Below are 19,999 nucleotides of genomic sequence, written 5' to 3'. Positions count from 1 at the left end.
CCTCCCACATCCCAAAGACATGCTGTAGGTGGATTGGACACTCTAAATTGGCCCTAGGTGTGAGTGTGAGCATGTGTGTGCCTTCTGTGGAAGGTTGGGTGCCAGACTGGCAACTCAACACCGTAAAACTCCACTGCCAATCATGAGTGGACAGGTGATCCGCTGTGGCAACCCCTAACCGGGAAAAGCTGATCGAAGAAGAAGTGAGCACTGGTGCGGGTAGGTCATGGGACTCAAAGAAAATAGTGAGACATTCCCTAAAATAAGTAAGTTTTATTGCAAAGATAAACAGTCATCCTAGGAGAAGGAAAATATCATTAAAGAGCATGTTTATGGCTAACAATTCCAAAAATTAGTTAATGCGTACAACAAATCTTCTTCTAATTAAGGGGAGGGGCTCAGAGAAGATAATTCATATCTGCATGGATAATTAGAGTTGAGACAGTGGGATGAGGCTTATTAAGATCTCTGAATATAAAGTATTTATGTCATCCTGTGACTAAGAATTGAAGAAACTGTGCTATATTCTTTATTAGGATAATAATGTGATAGTGTTTTCAACATAAAGTCATCAAAATTTTTATTTGGATCTGTTACTGGTTACATCATTGTACAGTCAAGGGACTTAAAAGTTTCATTAGACTTATTATTGTAGGAACTGGCCACTTACAAGTGATCTTTACTTACCTTATTCCTCACAAAAATGTACTTGTTTCAATGATGACATTACTTGATATAAATGTTGATGTTAAAATGTAATATATTTATACTGTTCTCTAACCGGTTGCTAATAGCACTGACAGAGCTACAGAATTATTTAAGTCACCTACCACCACCCAAGTTGTCATGTTAATGAAGAGATATCTTTTGGTTAGGCAAGTTTGGGTTAGGTTTACTAGACAACATTAAGTATAAGTATGTAGAATTCAAATGTATCATATACCTATATTGGCTTAAAGATTACTTAACCAGGCTGTCTCCTCTGAAAAGAAGCTTGTGGCTGTTGTATTCAGCTGGTTATCAAATAAATAAAATCAAAATGGAAATAAATTACTGAGCTCAATCTGGTTTTATTCATTTGCCTTTCTACATGTTCTAACAACTTTTGAGTATTGACACTAAAGACTGGCATCTAATGGGATATTTTCAGTAAACATTTAACATATTATTCATCCATTTTTTTTCCAAAATCTCTTTATTTCAATTTTCTTTTTTCAAATAATAGCAACAATACGGTAACTCAAAAACACAAACAATACAAATAAACAGACAACAATCTCGTTCCAAGAAAATTATATATATATATATATATATATATATATATATATATATATATATATATATATACACACAATATATACACAAGAAGTCACTACATTGTCAAGTAAAGTATGAGTCATTTGGTCTCATAAGGAATAGTTAGAATGGGGATAGTCTATATATAAAGTAAAAATAGAAATGTAACCATTTATTTGTATGTTTAGGGAAAATATCTAGTTACACATATACTAAGAGAAGGGAGAAGATGCAAGAAAGTCTGGTTATACTACATTCATTTCTTATTTAAAGGTTAGCTTTTCATGACAATTTGTAGGCAAATTTTATTTGTCAAGAATTATATCTAGCAAGTAACCCCAATATTTTTGTTTTTTGTTTTTTGAATAAAATAATTTGTGAAATGAGATATATTTCATAGCAAAATTGCTAAAATTTTCCATGTAATTGGTGACATGACATTCCAATTCTTTATTCTTGCATTAGAGACTGAACACTTGATTTTGTGAATGCTTCTGTAGTGGAGGGAAAACAGTCTTCTAATGAAATGATATAACAAATCCAAAATGAACACAGAATGTACTGACAACACAGACCTGAGGTTAATTATATGTCACCTTTGTGGAATTTGACAGTTATAGTATAACTTAAAATACCAGTGGTAGGGGCTACCATACTACCATACTGACATGATTTAGGTTTTCAGTTAGTTCATCCTATTCTCATGATGCAGTTTGTGTCTCCATTGTATAACACAACCAAGATTTTAAAGTAAGGTGCTTTTACTGTGTTTAGTTAAAATTACAATGTTTTGAGTAACTAGCTTCTCAGATTGTCTTTGGAAACAGTGTCAGTATTTATTTTGCACTGTAATACTTTGATTTGTGAATGATTACTGTAATCAGTTAAAAAGTCCTTCATGATAAAGTTAAATTCTTTAATAAAGAGAAAGTAAATTACATTTTTAATGCATTCAAAACAGCTACCACTGGGTAATATCCAGATATCTAGGTAATATCCAGACTCTACAAAACTCTTTTGTGCAAATGTAGTTATGAATTCCAACTTGTAATTCCTAGGCAATTTCCAGCACTCTTGCAATTACGTGTGTGTGTGTGTGTGTGTGTGTGTGTGTGTGTGTGTGTGTGTGTGTCAGAGAGAAAGAGAGAATTTTAGTGACTCTATAGATGTATGCATTTATGTATGTATGTATCTGTGTCATTGGCTCATTCTGGGACATCACTGGATTTGACTCATATTTTAGCTTTGCACCTCTTAATCCCTTTTAAAACTGGTGACGTTTGCCGAGAAAAAGTAGTGAATTACACTTCATAAATAAGGACAATAGTTAGAATTATTGATTTATTTTTCAACTGAAAATGTATATTAATTTACATTATCTTATTCTGTCAATGTGTTTATCCCTGATTCTGTTGCAATTTGGTCCTGATTCACTGAGAGCTACGATGTGTGTGTGTGTGTGTGTGTATTATGTGTGTGTGTGTGTGTGTGTGTGTGTGTGTGTGTGTGTGTGTGTATATATATATATATATATATATATATATATATTTTTTTTTTTTAATAATTTTCCACAGCTTCTGCAGAGTGTTATGCTTAACAATTTCGCACAGCCTCTGTGGACTATTGCGCGCAAAACTTCCAGCTTTGTTTTCTGTAGGATGTTGTCGCTGTCTCAAAATACAATCAAACCAAATGCAAACCTGATTTTAAAGTTAACAGTGTCTTAATGCACAGATAATACTTAAATTGGATGTTATGGTAGGTCTAAGGAATATGGACGTGACAATTCTTTACGTGTGCAGATATTTATGAGAAAGCTGAAATGTTCAATAATCCCATATTTTTAAGATTAAAAAAGAAATCGGGATAAGCAGGACCAAAGTAAAAGATAGAATATCAACAAACTGTCTAGATTTGCGCAGAATGCTCATATTTTTGCCTCGTACTTTTTTGTCTGAGCAACAAAAAATGTATTTTTTCTGGCAGTTATTGAAGATTGAAGTCAATAATAATGACCTACATTTGAGTTTCAAACTTCATAGTTTCAGAAAATGTATGCCAACACAATTCCAGTTAATCTTTGTATATGTGATTATATTTTTGTGCTTCCTCGGAGCTTATCTCCCCGGGCCTCTACTGAAAAATGGACATATATCCAGTTAGACTAGTCCGGTCAACAAATGTAAAATAAAATAAATAAAATAAAAATATTCTAGCAACCTTTTACGTTTATACGAGCAATACATAAAACCTGTCCCTATTTTTGGGCCTTTATCCCCGCATTATATGGCTTTGTCCAGATTTCTTGCATTAAATGATTGGCAGGTCTGGTATTATTTTGTTAACCTCATTGAGTTACTTGAAAAAAATATTATAAGAATCAGTGAAAATCGAGACGCATACAGAAGACAATTACTGAACACCGTGTCACCGAGTATGTTGTTCTTCTTTCAGCTTTTCCCGGTTAGGTGACTTAGGGTTGCCACCTTTTCAAATGGCCAAAGTGGGACATTTTTGGTACAATCATCAGATTTTACAGGCCGACACATACCCACCGTCAGTACAAAGGTTAGAACTTAACTTTTTTTGCCCAAATAAAAGCTTATTCTTGTAGCATTTTAATTGCTTATTCTGTTTCTTATAACATTTTTAGATACAGAATAACTGTTTTATGCAACTATTACATAAAATATAGAAAATAATTTTGTCCTAAAATCTCAGGACATTTGCCATTTTTAAAATGTGTTGCCAGGACACAACTGCCCAAAGAGGGACTGTCCCTCGCAAAGTGGAACAGGTGGTAACCCTATTAGGGGTTGCCACAGCGGAACTCCGGACCGCTAATGACCGACAGTAATTTTTTACGGTGCCGAGGTGCCAGCCCAGCTCCTAACCTTCCACGAAGGCACCCCCATTTAAGCATGACTTTCAAACGCTACTCCACCGTGGGGAGAACATGCAGACTCCACACAGAAGGCGCTCTAGCCAAGAATCCAACGGGAGAGTTTCCTTGCTGTGAGGCGACAACGCTATACTAAACACTGAGTATGTAATTAATCAAATTTACCCCCTTACGATACACGCTCAAAAACTGTTGACTATCGCAGAGACTAGTCGTAAAATATTCTCGACAGATAGGAAAAGTGAAACAGATTGTGGCCAACTTGTCATTACCTGACGCATCAGCCCGGCCCGTTATACCTCTCAACTTATTTGCTCCATAATTCTGGACAAATAAAAAATAATTTGACAGCAAGGGCCCAAAAATCAAGAACAAAGATTTTAAATATTACTCTAATTCATTTTAAAGTTCATGGAATGATAGGGTTTACGTCAACATACATTTTCTGAGCAACAAGAGGTATGAAACTCCAATGCCTGACATTTTACTTTGATTTCCTAGAAAATCATGTAATATGTATATGTGTGTGTGTGTGTGTGTGTATATATAGATTAGATATAAATATGTATGTATATATAAATATATATATATATATATATATATATATATATACACACACACACGTATCTATATATATATATATATATATATATATATATATTATGCACGCACGTTAGTACAGAGTAAAAATATGAAGCAATTAAGGGACATTCTGCAAACTTAGAAACACTTAAGAGGTATGTATGTACAACTCATCGCTGATTCACCTCTAGAGCCTTCTCGTCACTGTTGCTGTCTTGAGACGGAAGGCAAGAACAGCCTAACCGTGATGCCTTCGGTTGACCCTTTGTACATATCTCGTGCCCACCAGTCCAATAAAGTCTGTAAGTTTGATTTCGCGCGAAGTACTCAAATGAGAGAACGATTTTGGACCGTTAAGTAAATAGGGTATTTTTCTGAGTGTGTTGGTAAGAGGATGGACTGCAGACCTTTTGATGGTACGTGTCTATTTTCAGGTTTAATTTACCCCTTCATAAGCTGTACCAGATTTTGTAGGCATGTTCCTTATCAATGGACTTTATTTACTCATTCACACGACTTTCTGAATACCCATACAGCAGACTGGTTTGATCCTATCCAGTACACAGGAAACCAGAATACATGCCAAATATACTGGTGGCGCTAGTAATTTAAAAAAGAGCACTCAGATATCACACCTCCCACTTCAAAGCAAAAGTTACTTTGTGAGGTATATTTTCAAACTATCGTTCATTAACGTTTGCGGACTTTACACTCTGTCTTTGATAATAAGCTTAATTCTTGGCGTCATTTCTTGTCACTGTTAGTTTGTGTGTTTCTGAGTGTCATTACATAAGCCTACTAAAAGTGGAAGCATCATATACTATTCAGTGTTCAATTTTTATGCTAGTTAGATTAGCAGATTTTTTTAAAGGCTGGGAGTACATACTTTTCTAGAACCTTGTACCTATGCCGAATGGCTGCTGGTTGAAAGGTATAATGGACTGCGATGCACAGCTGCCAAAACTAATGCTTGGCCCAAAAAAACTACAGTGATCGCCGTTTTTTTATATTTCTTTATTTTTAGTAGAGAAGTGGCTATGCCGCGACTCTCATTCAGTCTCGAGAAAATAAGGAGCATAAGTGAGGCGCGCCCCTGACTGCAAGTCTATCTCCCTGCCGCGGTGACGAGCCTAGGAATGAAACTGCTGCAGCAACTGAGATGACAAAGGGAAGGAGGAGGACCTACTATGTATTCAACTTTGTTATTCTTATGATTATAGCATGTTATATGTATTCTTTAATGGCAATGAAGGAAGGGCTACATCAGTGGGCTGTGGGCGTTTTCTGTTTCATCTGTAAAACGCATGCACTCTCAGTCACACTGCGGTGATTTTTAAGCTGCAGATCGCATCAAAATTGATCAGAGAAATACATAAGTACGGCCGAGGAGGAGATTGGAGAATACGTCTGAAGTCCGTTTCGTTAACAAATGCTCAAGAGACAATAAATGCAGGAGTAGCAAGAACACAGAATTTCGCTAGCTCTGCTTCTTTGATTGTTTAACTCTGGGAATTTGTCCTCCTGGTTATCCCTTTTCCCCTCCCCTTTTCTCTTTCCAGTTCCTCGCCCTGTCTCCGACGTCCTGCCTCGATGCTGTAAAAGAGGATGTCCAACCCAGAGAAAGTGCTCTCATCACGCCCCCAGGCCCCCCTAGTGACGCCGGGAAAAAAGCCGCCCCGAAGCAGAAATCCTCTGCAGATCTACTCGAGTCTGTCGGCGGCTGTGGCCGAAAAGAAGTGGGGCTGCCGGGCAACCGCAGCGGCCAGCAGCAACATCTGTGGAGAAACCGCGGTCTCCTCTTCTACTGTTGTTGGGCCATTAATTACAGCAGCAGCAACTTCAGCCTCACTCCCCCTTCTCCCAGCTCCGTACACTTTTCCTTCCACTTACCCCACTGTCACCCTCAACGTGGACATCCCGCCCTTCCATCAGGGCAAAAGACAGCTCCCACTCCCTGCTCCATCTCCTCCAACACCGCCTCCTCCTACCACCTCCAGCCCGCGGGGCTCCATCCGCCCGGACTCGCACAACAGTCACCAATACCAGTACTGGGCCAATAGTTTGGACAACAGCAGGAATACAAGCACCTGCAGAAGGACTTACACCAATCCCAGGAGCTCGACTTCCTCGGCATTTCTCTCTGTCTCCTCGCCAGTCTTACTGGAAGCAGACATGGAAGATGGATCTTCTTCAGCAAGCTGTTTTAGGAGATTTGCTGATTGCTTCTTGGGAACAAGTACGTGCATTTTTTTCTTGTGTTTAACAGTGCTACTGCTAATCTTGAATGAATCACTGTTTGAGCTTGATGGTAGGCATGAAATGACGGAAACAAGGCAGTATGGTTTGCCGTTTCCATTTGACAGTTTGTTTTCTGATTAAAGCTAAAAGCAATGTGAGAACATTCTGTACTTTGGCTTATTATTGTTATTAATTGTATATAGTACAGGTGTGGAGATAACGTGCTCTGTTAGTACATTCATGTCACTGTTTGGTCTCCATTTAGCACGCATTTAAATTAACTTCAGCAAAGGTGAACTATGTTGACTGTTTAAATATGATTGAGAGACTCTTATATTGCACGACTTTTGCTTAAATTGCCTTTTGCCTTTTGCAGTGCATTGCCACTAAGACAGCGTGCGTAAAACTGCCTTTGCTTGTTTTTAAATTGATGAGGTTATGGCACACGCCAGGTCCAGCTTGAGTGGAAAGGTTTCGCATTGCAGAAACTCTTAGCATTGCAGCCTTAAAGCTGCAGCAGTTGCTTTTTGCATTCTTTTAGTGTTTGCCATGTTACCTCCATTAAGATATCGTTTGTATTATCTAACTTACTGGGTGATTTTCTTTTCAGGGATGGACAACTTTCCTTAGTTCATGGTCCGGAGTCCAAACAGCATGCACTTTTAGTGAGATCGCATTAATTTATTTGGAATGTCTTGGGGTAGTCCTGTTACTTAAGATGTATAATGGGATTGTGTATCCTTTTTTATTTGTACCCCTTGGGAGCTAGTGAGTACAATGCTACTAAGTTGCTCCTTACTTAATTTTTAGAGCATGATTAGACTTTATTGCATTACCCAGGCATTGAAAGTGAGCTGTATATATTGCAGAACTAACACAAAAATTCCCCCTCTATGTAGTCAGTTATTTCTGTCAAGTATACTGAAACAAATGGTGTTCAACTGAACTAGAAAACAGGTGCGTCTTGTTGTTGGTAATTGTTGTTGTTGTTAATGCAGATAAGTTTTCATTTTGGGTCAGGGATGACACTGCCAGTATCTGTTTTGAAGGTGTGCCGCAGTACTTTCCACTTTGTAGTAGGACGTAACTCTGAATTTTGTTTTGGCTACTATGAAGAGTATATAGACAACAAAGAAACATAGGAGCAGTTTACTCCACCTATAATACGTTTACTAAAGATATTTTAGTACTTTTTGTCTATTTTCTCTAAAGCTGTGGCTTTCTCTGTCCTCATACCTGTATGATTTGTAGGATGCAGTAACTTTGTAGCCTTTCATCTTTGGCAGGAGCAGTAGTATTTCATCCCAGTGCTGTATTTCAACATGACTTGAGTTGTAGAGTGGATAACTTGAAACTGCACTGTGCATTGTACAGAGTTCTTGCTAACTGTTGATATTATACAGCAGAAACTGAAAATAAGACTTGAAGATTATAACATTGCAGTTATGCTCTTAAAATAAAGGAAATTTCTTTGATATTTAATGAGACTGGGCACACAGTAATTCCATGTTGTTGTGCATGCATTGAACCTTTTAAGTAATTAAAACCAGTTGAGTTGACTATAACAACTATAAAACATAACTGGAGCATGGCCAATTGTGGCATGACTGTGTCTTTTTACAGTTAAGACTTATTCCTAACATTATGTTGTACAAGGATGCAACTTGTGAGGATGGAATTGTTACTGCTACCAGCTCACTAAATATGAGTGGACTGATTGTGCATGGTTCTGAAAAATCTTTTCTCCAGCAGATTCTGTAATTGGGTATACCATGCTGGCATGTTTTTTCAAAGTCTTTTCAAAGTCTAGGTGATTTCTTCACATTCTTCACATCCTATATTCTGTAAAACTCCTTTGGGTCACACACAATTTGGTGAAAGTAAGCATGTTTCCCAAATCTGCAGCACATAACCACACCCTTCCAAATCACTTTTCATAGGTAGTGCTATGTCAACAATGTGCCGTGAAATGTTGAACAGTAATATTTCAAAGCAATGTATTCCTACACAAGAGAAAGTGTGTGTATGTGTGTTTTTATATATATATATATATATATATATATATAATGTGTTGTATGTGTGTGTGTATATATATATATATATATATATATATATATATATATATATATATATATATATATATATATGTGTGTGATCTATATATATATATATATATATATATATATATATATATATATATATATATATATATATATATATATATATATATATATATATATATATATATATATATACACTCACACACACGCATTTATGTGTGTGTACCCATTATGCTTGCGTATACATGCATGTACATGTACATTAAAATTATTTAATTAGAAACAGAACCCAGATTCTGTGTGGCATTTTCTTAAAATTTTAGAAGTGCCCTAAGTAGGGGTATGGTTACAGTTTTGACTCTGTCTAAACCTGTTAAAATAGCATTTGTTGAAGTCTTATCTTGTTCATTCTGTGTTACTTGCTAGGCTTTACCTTAGTTGTCTTGTGGCTTTGCACTAGTTCTAGTGGCAGCGTGTTCATATGCTACAAGTATAGCTGAAATCTGGGTGATCACAAATCAGAACTCGTGGCACCCCTTCTCCACAAATGTTGTGATCCTGGGAATGGTTATATTAGTTAGGTAGGGCGAGGGGGAGCATGGGGAGCCCAGCACCCCACAGTACCCAGGGTAGATTTAACAAAATGTTTGGAAACTGGAGAGCCAGTCTAAGCCACTGGTAGGCAAGTCATAATTTTCAAAAATCACAGTGGTCCATAGTGCCATTTATTTCTTCATAAACTTGTTAATTGATACAAATTCCTTTTGTTCTTCAGACACGATATTTAATCTTCCTGTAAGTTCTTTGGTTTGTTATATAATTTTTGTATGTGGTGAATTTGTGTAAGTATCAAATGCAGGTTGGAAAGATACCTTTCCCCCGCAGAAGATTAAAAAAATAAAAAAGTGAAAGATTTAACTACACTTTTCATAATAATTTAAAATTTATAATGCTGTGTGAAATCTTTATGAAATAATGAGCAGATGTATAACAACACTGGAAGTTCTTGTAGAATCTGATTTAGTTTGATTTCTTAGTGCTTTTATTAATCCATTTGCTGGAGGTATATACTTCATACATTGTGCACAGTGAAAATTATGCAGAGGTTGCATTGTTGCTTCAGTCTCACAGAAGCCAAGATTATCAGTTTGGGGATCCTGTACTCAGATGTAAGGTACATAGTACTAGAATGAGAAAGGGAAAGTCAGCTCACTCCTGAGGTACCTTGTTTAGAAGTTCTTAAACCATGCAATTCATGTAGTACAGGTGGATGTTGATGACCTTATGGTTTAAGAATAATCTCACTTTCTTTGTATAAAGTTCTTTGTATAAAGATTCAATCAGAAATGTACAAAATTACATTTCAGTTAAATGTGATAATCATTAATTTAGCAATTTTGAACTGTACTTTTTTCATCTTTGTTCTTTAGAATTTTTGTATTTTGATATAACTGGCCATTAGTATATGTAGTAGGAGACTAGACATTTTCCTTTATAAATTTTTAATACTTATTTAACATTTGTTGCACAAATTAACACCTTGCATTCCAAACGGACCATTTAATCATAACTGATACATTCCGTCACACAGTTTTTCTACCCTACCGTCTTCTCCTGGTTCAAAGAACCACATTTTAGGTGTAAATGTAAAACAAGTTGCTGTAAAAGCACATATAACCATAAACTTTCTTGTAAAAGCAGATTTAAACAACCGGTATTTGTTTTGTTTTAGTCTACTTGCCCCCCATGGCACATTTTTTTTTACCTAACTTATTCTTCGTGACATATATAGTGCCTTACACTGACTCTTTGATGAATAAACATCCAGGCTATATCCTGCATGTTGAGGAGATTTCCTCCTTCAATAATATGTAAAGTACAGCTTTTTCTTTTGGCTACTGCATGTTTCAGCCAGATTTGTCTTCAACATTACAAACACCGGTTTAGTACCCCCTCAAAAAGGGATGTAGTAGTTGTATAATTCACATTGAGAGCAAAATGACATGAACTAATATTACAACTGCTGAGAAGTATAGTACAGTGTATTGTATCTGCAGTTCTTTAGGTTCCAGTCCATGAAGTAGCTAAGCCCACTTAGTTTTTATGTAGTATTACATGGATATTTTATGATGCAAAGTACCATGTCAACCAGAGGCTGAGGCAGTTGTCCTCATAATAAGAATTTCCTCTTAACATTGATCTCTTGGATACTTAACTGAACACATTTCTGTGTGAGATATTATACTGAAGATCTGACACATAGTTGCAGTAGAATGCATTCCTCTGTATAAAATATTGTACTCGAAATGTAACGCATATGGTTGCAGCAGAATGCATTGTTTTCAGAAGTACATATTCATGTAACAGGTATGGTTTGAAACTGCACAAGATACCTTAGTGTAGTGAATGTGTATGATACTGTGTTTCCTGCCCGCATTTTTGGTAGAAACTTCAGGTAATCTGTCAGACACATTGGGTTCATGACAGATGTTCGCAGTTTATACACATTCTTAGTTTTGGTGTTTAGAGATATTTGAAACCCTGTGGTGCAATTCTTAACTGCTGCATGTTTCCACTTGCACTCGACTATCCTTCACCTTGCATAAAAGCAGTCACTGAACATCATACCCCATATTGACTTTGCCATGATACATAATGTTTTCTTACATTGCTAATATTTTTTGCGTATTGTTTTTGTTTATTACTAAATCATGTACCCATTTGGTTAATCTAGTTTTCCATTAAATGTGTACTGTGCTTACATAGAACACTATACCACAGTCTTTTCTAATGTGATAAGCTGCTTATTGAAGGCAGAAGAGTATAGCTTAAGATGGACTGGATGTATTCCTCATCCAAATTTGTCTCATCACCTATTGGATTGCAAAAGAAACCACTTCACCTATCAGCATGGATCTGTTCAGTCTGATTTGGTGCTAGGTGTGAATAGTACAGTTGATATAAGTGACTTAAATAGTAAAGCTCAAAGCAATAGTGTATTGCAGCTTTGCACTTTTTGTGTCCATGGAATTTGTGCTGACAGCTTTCTGTGCTTTATGGTGTTTGTTATTGTTCAAGATTCTTTGTTGCTTGTTACCGAAGTACCATTTTGCTTGAATGCTGTTGCTTAAAGCAGATTGAGAACATGTGACATGTATTGCCATAAGCAGTTTTTGGATAAGTGTGTACATGTGCTGTGTTGGTTAATTTTGTTTTTGATGTCTGGATAATACCCCATCAGACTACCAACAATAATGTGAAGTTCCCCACTATCCTGGGTCCGTAACTAAGGAGCTTCAGTCCTCACTACTGACTCCAGTAGGAGACTGTCACTTAAACAGGAGTAATGTTTCACAATTTTTTCCTAAGAGCACACTAGGAACACGCTCTATAACCTGGGACTGCTCTGTATATGTCTGTCCACCCCTAACGTAACTCATTACACACTCCAGAGCAATGTGTCCCAGTTTAAGACCTGTGATGCACTCAAACTTAAATCAATTAAATCTCACACATCCCAACACTTCTGGGAAAGCCTGACACAGATTTCCAGCTGTGTCCATTCCCCCCAAAATAATACAGTAACACACTGCTACCAATCAGTGTGCCACATGCCCTTTCAAAAGTATGTCCAGTTACTAAAATTAAATATTAAAACAAATGATAGCAAATGACCTAAAACAGCCAGGCTTTCAGAGTGGGCCAGGAAGTTATCATATATCATAAAAACAACAGTTAATATCTGTTTACCTGCAGTAGAGAGAGATCAAATATTAATATAACTGAGTTTGCCATTGTGTAAGCTTTAAGATGAAGTATTTTAAAATCTTGTACATAACATGGTTTTGGAATTATTTATGCAAATATGAACAAGCAATATTTGATGCCTTGAGGCATCAGTAGGAGTTAACTGCAGATGCACCTGGAGGAGTCACTCGGATGTAATGAGTTAAATATTAAAACAAGTGGTAGCAAATTACCTAAAGCAGCCACACTTTCAGAGTGCCTCAAGGAGGTTATCAAAGCAGGTATAAGCATGAAATTACTAAAGAAAACACTGATTGACCAGCCATAATGTAAATTAATAAAAACATTTAATAAGCAAAATGATTAAAAAAATCTCAAACAGAAATTTCCAGTAAACAGAACTCATTCGCCATGAAAATTAAATCAATAGTTTAGGATAGAAATCCAGCATTTAGAAAAACTCTGATTTAGTTCTGAGATAAACTAAGTTGTTACAACATAGTAAAGGCAGGCTTTCATTTCTTGGTAAGTTCGTTTGGGTATCCACTGCACAGTACACCTGTGAAGAACTGACCACTCCAATTGGCTGTTAACTGACAACAACTAACCATTAACTGTAACTATTGACTTCAGCTGTCTTCAGCAGGCTCTTTTATGGACTAGCTTAACTGTCACAACTGTTCCAGTTCTAATTTTCATTTCATATTTTGAAAATCAACAGGCAAAGTTCCTTCTTGTCTTCAGCCTCTGACAGTAACACATAGCAACTGTCAACATTCTGATGGCATCATCTGTAGATCAGCTGATTCTGAGACCGTCTGCATTTAAAATCTTCTTCATGAATATGCACCATTAGAGATATAAAAGGACACTGTCCAAGTCTTTAAAACATTCCGCACACACAGATTATTATGTACAAAAACTTCAGCCAAACATGCTAGCACAGATGACCGTGTCTAATTTCTTCACATTGGTATCTTGGGTCAAGCTCAGGCCATTAGAATGTCTCGTTGATGATAAGTTTGGTGCAAGTGATTTGTTAGTGTCACTGCAGCAGTCTTCTGCTATTTTGTCAAGGCATTGCTATATTTATTTTATTGACATTTGATTACCGGTATAGTCCGACCTGGGTAGGATCCTATTTTCAGCAGAGGCCCGGGGAGAAAAGCTCCAAAGTATCACAAAACATTTAAGAATAATTATTTTGCAGTCTTTAAAAATAATACAATAACAAATACAGTTTAAATAATGATGCCAAATTAGTCATGTAAAACATTGGTTAAGAACAGACACAAGTTATATGACCATGATTTAAATGTTGGAGAAATTCTAGCCAGCATATAGAGAAATTAAAGGTAAGTTTCTATAATTTAAACAGGAATTGCAATATGAAGTGAGAGGAAAGCAGGCATATGGTATATTTAAAGTGAAAGCCAGGGGAGAGAGAAGTAAGGACATGAGTGAAGAAGGGAGAGTAAGGAGATGAAAGGTATGAATAGGCATTTAGGGATATAGTTTATTCTGGAGTTGAGCAAGAACAGAGCCATCTTTTGGCTTGGAAGTCTTTCAGAATGGTTTTGAAGGTTGGGAGAAAGGGTATTTTATTTATTTTATTTTTATTTTACATTAAAAAAACTTGTTGGTATTGCCCTGATAGATAGAGATAAGGAGTTCCAGGCCTTGGCAGCATGTTACATGTATAGACAACGCCCAGCAGATTTGATTTTTGATTTATCCTGGCATAGTGTGTTCAGCAACATAGTGAAAGTAGAGCTCACTGTCTCATGTAAGTGGCTGAGATGGGGAGGTAGTAGTAAACAAAAACTACATGTTGTTAACATAAATACTCAAGTGGGAGATTTAGTATCTTGTCTGTGAATATGTATTTAGTTCTGTTGGCATAATGTAATGTGCCTTCCTACTGGCTTTATGTATTTCCAGAGGCAAGCCATGTTATTTAAAACCTTTAGGATAGTTAATAATGTGTATAGTCTGTAATTCTGTGTGATAATTCTTTGTCAGAAAAGTCGTAGAAAAAATTGTTGGTTAGGAAAACTTTAGCATTGCATCATCACCCATATAGCAAGCTGTGCTTTCCTTCTCTGATGGCCATAGGATACTTATCACACCTTCATGTTTGCAACCTCTTGTTAACTAAGTAATTCTCACTATAGACTACTTGCCCTCTTAAAAAAATCAAGCTTTGATGCCTGTGATTACCTACAACTTTATTTGCAGGTACATGCTTTTCTGACCTTCTTTTAATGCTTATTACCTGCTGTTGACTTTGATATGTGATCCCTCTTTGTGTTGTCTCTCTCTTTTGTAATTTGTGGGCCTCCCTCCATTTTTTTATTATTCATCATTCCACACCACACAACATTCTTTTTATTTTTTTTCACAATTTTCTTTGTCTCTAGAGGAGATTAAACCTTCTTGCTCACTTGACCCATTGATGCATCACTTTTATTTCTGTCTGCAGTGTCCATAGCCCTGGTTAGATAATGGATCTGGGCAACTGAAGAGCCTCTAAAATATTAGTGTGCTGAGAATTAGTGGTTTGCTTCACCACTCTTTTAGATAACTAGCTTGACCAACTACTGCTACAGCAGGGGTCCCATTAACCCATGTTATTCTGGAAGCAGATTGTTTCCAAAATACTTTTTGTATGGCTTTGTCTTTGTGTGCATGTGCATAAGGTATGTCTGCATCTTCTTCTGTCAGATCAGATGATTGTGATCTGATGGTATAGTGACCCTTGCCAACTCGTCTAATACCACTGTCATTCAAGGACCGCCCAGCTATTTTGCTTTCAGTGTACCAGATCCGGAATAAGAGTCTGATGTCAGTAGACAGTGAGTAATGAGCTGTGTTCAATGAGGTATTTCTGACCTCTTTTTCTTTCAGAACATATTTGCTATGCATTTCACTGTACTGTTAATTGTACTAGTTTGCCTACACTTTTCAACTACTCACACAAATATTGTTATGCTTTCACTCATTCCTAGTATATGGTTTGATCCTGTGTTTTTTATGGGAGCTTTTTATGCTGATGTATAGTTCATTTGAACCCATTTTAATAAAGTTCATTATGCCTTTTTAAAGCAAAGCAAGGAGCACAGTAACTTTAAAAAGTTATCAGTAGTGCAGATAATGAGCTTTAGAAATGATCCATGCAGTAATACAGTAATATAGCCTAATATAGTACAGTAATATTTCCCATTTTGATTATTTTAGTGTTTTTTCCCCTTGTGTGAGAATATACACTGTAAATATGCAGTATAATGTGTATTAAATATACAGTAAAATATGTATTAAATCACACTGTTCAGTGATTGCGAAGTTTCCCCTTGTAAAAGTGACACATGCATGGTTAATTTGTCCTATAGTATATTTTCGTGACACTTTGTTTGCGTCTTTCGGCTTTTCCCGGTTAGGGGTCGCCACAACGGAACTCCGGTCCGCTAATGATTGGCAGTTGATTTTTATGTACCAGCTTGCCAGGCCTGATGCACAACCTTCAACGAAGGTACGCCCATTCACGCATGTCTCCACATAGAAGACGCTCTAGCTGAGAATCGAACTGGATAGCATCCTACTGTGAGGCGACAACGCTACCGCAGCACTACCACCGCGGGTTATGCCAAATACACAATGTGATCTTTTTTAAAATCACATCATACAGTGGTTTGTGCAGTGTGCAACCTCAGAGCTTGCTTGAAGCATAACTAAACAGGCTACTTGGGGATATACATCCTGATTAATGTAGCTCTAGGTTTACTGTCATGCCAAGCAAAATGAGAGCTACTTTGTTTTAGAAGACATTTTTCAATCTCTGTGCTACTGAGGATGCTTTTATGTTCATAGGTACGTATTAGGGTATTGATCTGTGAGGATCTTAAGAAACCTGGCCTTACATTCCCATAATAGTTTCTTGGCCTCATGATTAAGATGTGATTAGTGAAGTTTATAGCAGTATTTCATTTTTGAGATGCTGGGGCGCCATATGCGTTGACTGCCATCAAATTCCAGCATGTTTTCAGGTATGCATTCCCATTCTCAGGGTTTCTTTCATTTTGGAGTAACCTTTAATGAGACTGACATTTAATTTTTTAATCCAGATTATTGTGTACTGATTAGTAATACAGCTAGCTGGTAAATAAAATTAAAACAAAATGGCAAATTTAAATAAAAAAAATATGTTAAATGAGTATTTCATGTATTTATGTAACAGAGTTTGGGGATCTTTCTGTATGCCTATATAAATATATATTTTTTCAGAAAATACAGTGGAATTCACTGAAATTCAGTTAGTAAATCTTAAAAGTTTGAAGAAATATGCAGGAAATGTGGTGGTGATATTGGATGAGATGAATAACTTACCGAGTACGTGCACTTGTAGATGTGAATGTTTTATTCACATTTTGACTACCCTGAGTCAGATGTGAGCCAGTCTGCTGAATAAGATCTTCAATTGACTTTTATCTTTGTTTAGTCATATAGCTTTACAGTTGGATACTACTGACCTGCCTTTATTTAATCATCTTAAGGCAAAAAGGGTTACACTATATGTTTACAAGGATTGCAATTGCTCACTATATCCTAAAGAAAAATTGCAATTACTTGAAACACAATGAATATTTCCTAAAATGTCCAATATATCCTAAAAACATACCATAAACAGAACACTAATATGTTCCTTTATAACACCGAATGAGAGAGTGAACAAACTTCAAAATATGTTTATGCAGTGGGAATCCCTGTATTGCACTACACCCTGATGTTGGGAGGCTGCCTTGCTCCCCACTTCACAAACTAAAATATTCTTATTGTGGGATTGTTACAGCTTGAACAAAGCACAGATGTACACCAAATGCATTTTGCACTTTCTTCAAAATGTCTCAGCTTTGGGAGTGCGAATAATGTAGTGTGTGTGTGTGTGTGTGTGTGTGTGTGTGTGTGTGTGTGTGTGGGATGGGAGTTATGACTCTGTAAAATACATATGTAGTTCAGCAGCTCTGAATTACATGTGGCAGTATATACACCAATGCGGTACCTTGTATGGATTAATGTACTTAATACTTTTTTGAAACGTTAAGTTTCTGATCAGTTGAGGAACTTTAGTTTTGATCAAGTAGATATGTTTCAGGTAAATCCAATTCCTTACAAACCTAGTATAACTGGTTAAGGGGCTTTGGCATATATACTTGAATATACATGGTGCTTCAGAAAAAAACTTTTCAATTTAGTGAGTCAAGTAGGTATGATATCAGTTTTCATCGAGCATATATGATTTTAGTAATTGTGACTCCTGCAAACAGTGTGTGTGAGAAGGACTTTGCATAAGGGCTGGAATACAAATGTGATGCAATTATAAAATAATAATAATAATAGCAAACTTTGTTATTGCCAGCTGTTGTTTTTATAGTGAAAGTGGATTGTTAATAACATTAGTAACCTGTGGTTGAGGGTTTGATTCAGTCAGCCTCCATTTGCCTACTGTGATCCTCTGAGCAATTCACTTAACAAGACTGAGCTCCTGTGCAGAGTCTGAAAACGATTTTTGGTGATCTATGTTCTACCATGGTTAACTAATAAATAAGGTTTTTTTTTCTACCTCCTTGACTTTATACTTACGCCAACTATTAAATCAAAATGTATTGTTATTAACTTGGTGATGGCATGTAATGCTTTTTGTCTCTGACTTTATATTTACAATAAATTAATGAATGTTGATGTAACATAGGGAAGGTAGCTAAGTCCTGATTGACATTTTAAATTAAAGATATTTGTGACCCTTAATAGAGCTGTAGTGAATTTTTAATTTTATGTTTTTATATGGAACGTGGCTGCATTGGTTGAGTTGGACACTAACTACTTTTATTAGAAAACCCTCATAACAACTCCAAGAAGACTGAGAAGGAAATATGCTGCATTTTTTTCAACTTGTTTGATGGAAGTCTGTTGATTAAAATTCTTGGAGGATTCATTGTTTGGCATCTTTAGGATCTCCTGTGATGGGGTTTTGGCTGCAACTGCACACTAGCTCAGTTTAGTTAGAAAAGCTGCATTTACATGATGCAACATTCCTTTGTTCAGTAGCAATGTGAGACCTCTACCCTCCACTTTTGGACTATCCTTTGATTCATTAAATGATACTCCTAAGGAAAAATAAAGCTTCTTGGCACGTTTTCTTGTAACTGGCTGATTATATATACTTAAGTGACTACATGCTTAGTGTTAAGCAATGACAGTCAGAGTTGTTTGTGTTTGTTTTTATTTAAAATACAATTATACCAGTCATTGTGGCTATAGCCTGTGAATAGTTTCCTCTTTGATTACTAGATTTCAACAACTAGTTCAATAATGAGCTCTTGACCATCTTACTTAAAAATACAAAACAAATGCTACCAAGGTTCAGCATTTAGTAGTGTAGTTGAGTGGCTTCCTAGGCACTGCACTCACCTTTTGACGTGAGACAATAGCAAACTTTAGGTCCTATTCCTGCAGCAGGTATTTGATTTCAATTTTCCAGTACTGACACTGCAGTGTGGCATGAGGCGGCTGCTGTACTCCTGTATGTGCTATCATTCAGATGAGATATAAAACCAAGATCCCATCTGCCAAAGTTGTTGGTAGCACAGATGGATGTAAAAGATCCCATGGTGTTCAATGAAAAGGGTAGTGGAATATCTCTGGTGTCCTGGCCAAATTTTCCATGATGTTACACAGTGATTAACTCTATCTGAATCAAAGAACTAAATTTGTTAGATGGCAAAATTACATATCAACCCCTCTCTTGGTTACTATAGGTGTACCCCAAGGATCCATTCTGGGTCCCCTTTTTAATGCATTTATCAATGGTATGTATAAAGTAGTGCCTCTAGCTATGTTGGTATAATATACAACTGATTTAACGCTGGTATGAAGTGCCAACTCAGTCGACAAACTGCCAAAATAACAAACCAGCTTTCCACTACATAAAACAATGGCTGTTTGATCCATAACGTTATCTTAATGCCAACAAAACTTACGCTGTTCACTATTCTTTCTGCAAAAAATGACCACTATAGTTGACTGATTTGATGGAGAAGATGATATCAACATGGAAGTAATTACACAAAAGGGTATAAGTATTATGACAACAACCTAAAGTTTGATAAATGCATAGCCT

General features: G+C 36.3%; 1 protein-coding gene across 2 annotated transcripts in view; it reads left to right on the top strand.

The window, feature by feature from the left end:
* The first annotated feature begins 5,960 nt into the window (after positions 1-5,960).
* The window catches only part of PDE10A (phosphodiesterase 10A), a 4,065,478-nt gene continuing 4,051,439 nt past the window's right edge, over positions 5,961-19,999 (top strand). For both annotated transcript variants that reach the window (XM_044069581.1, XM_044069571.1), the window contains exon 1: positions 5,961-7,016. In XM_044069581.1, coding sequence (XP_043925516.1) covers positions 6,386-7,016 — 631 coding nt within the window. In that variant the 5' untranslated portion in view covers positions 5,961-6,385. The remainder of the gene's footprint in view (positions 7,017-19,999) is intronic.

This window comes from Protopterus annectens, chromosome 1.part0 (assembly GCF_019279795.1).
Source record: "Protopterus annectens isolate FY-2018-M chromosome 1.part0, PAN1.0, whole genome shotgun sequence".
NCBI lineage: Eukaryota > Metazoa > Chordata > Ceratodontiformes > Protopteridae > Protopterus > Protopterus annectens.
The sequence above is the reverse complement of the archived record's forward strand: the minus strand, read 5'-3'. Positions and strand labels throughout refer to the sequence as shown.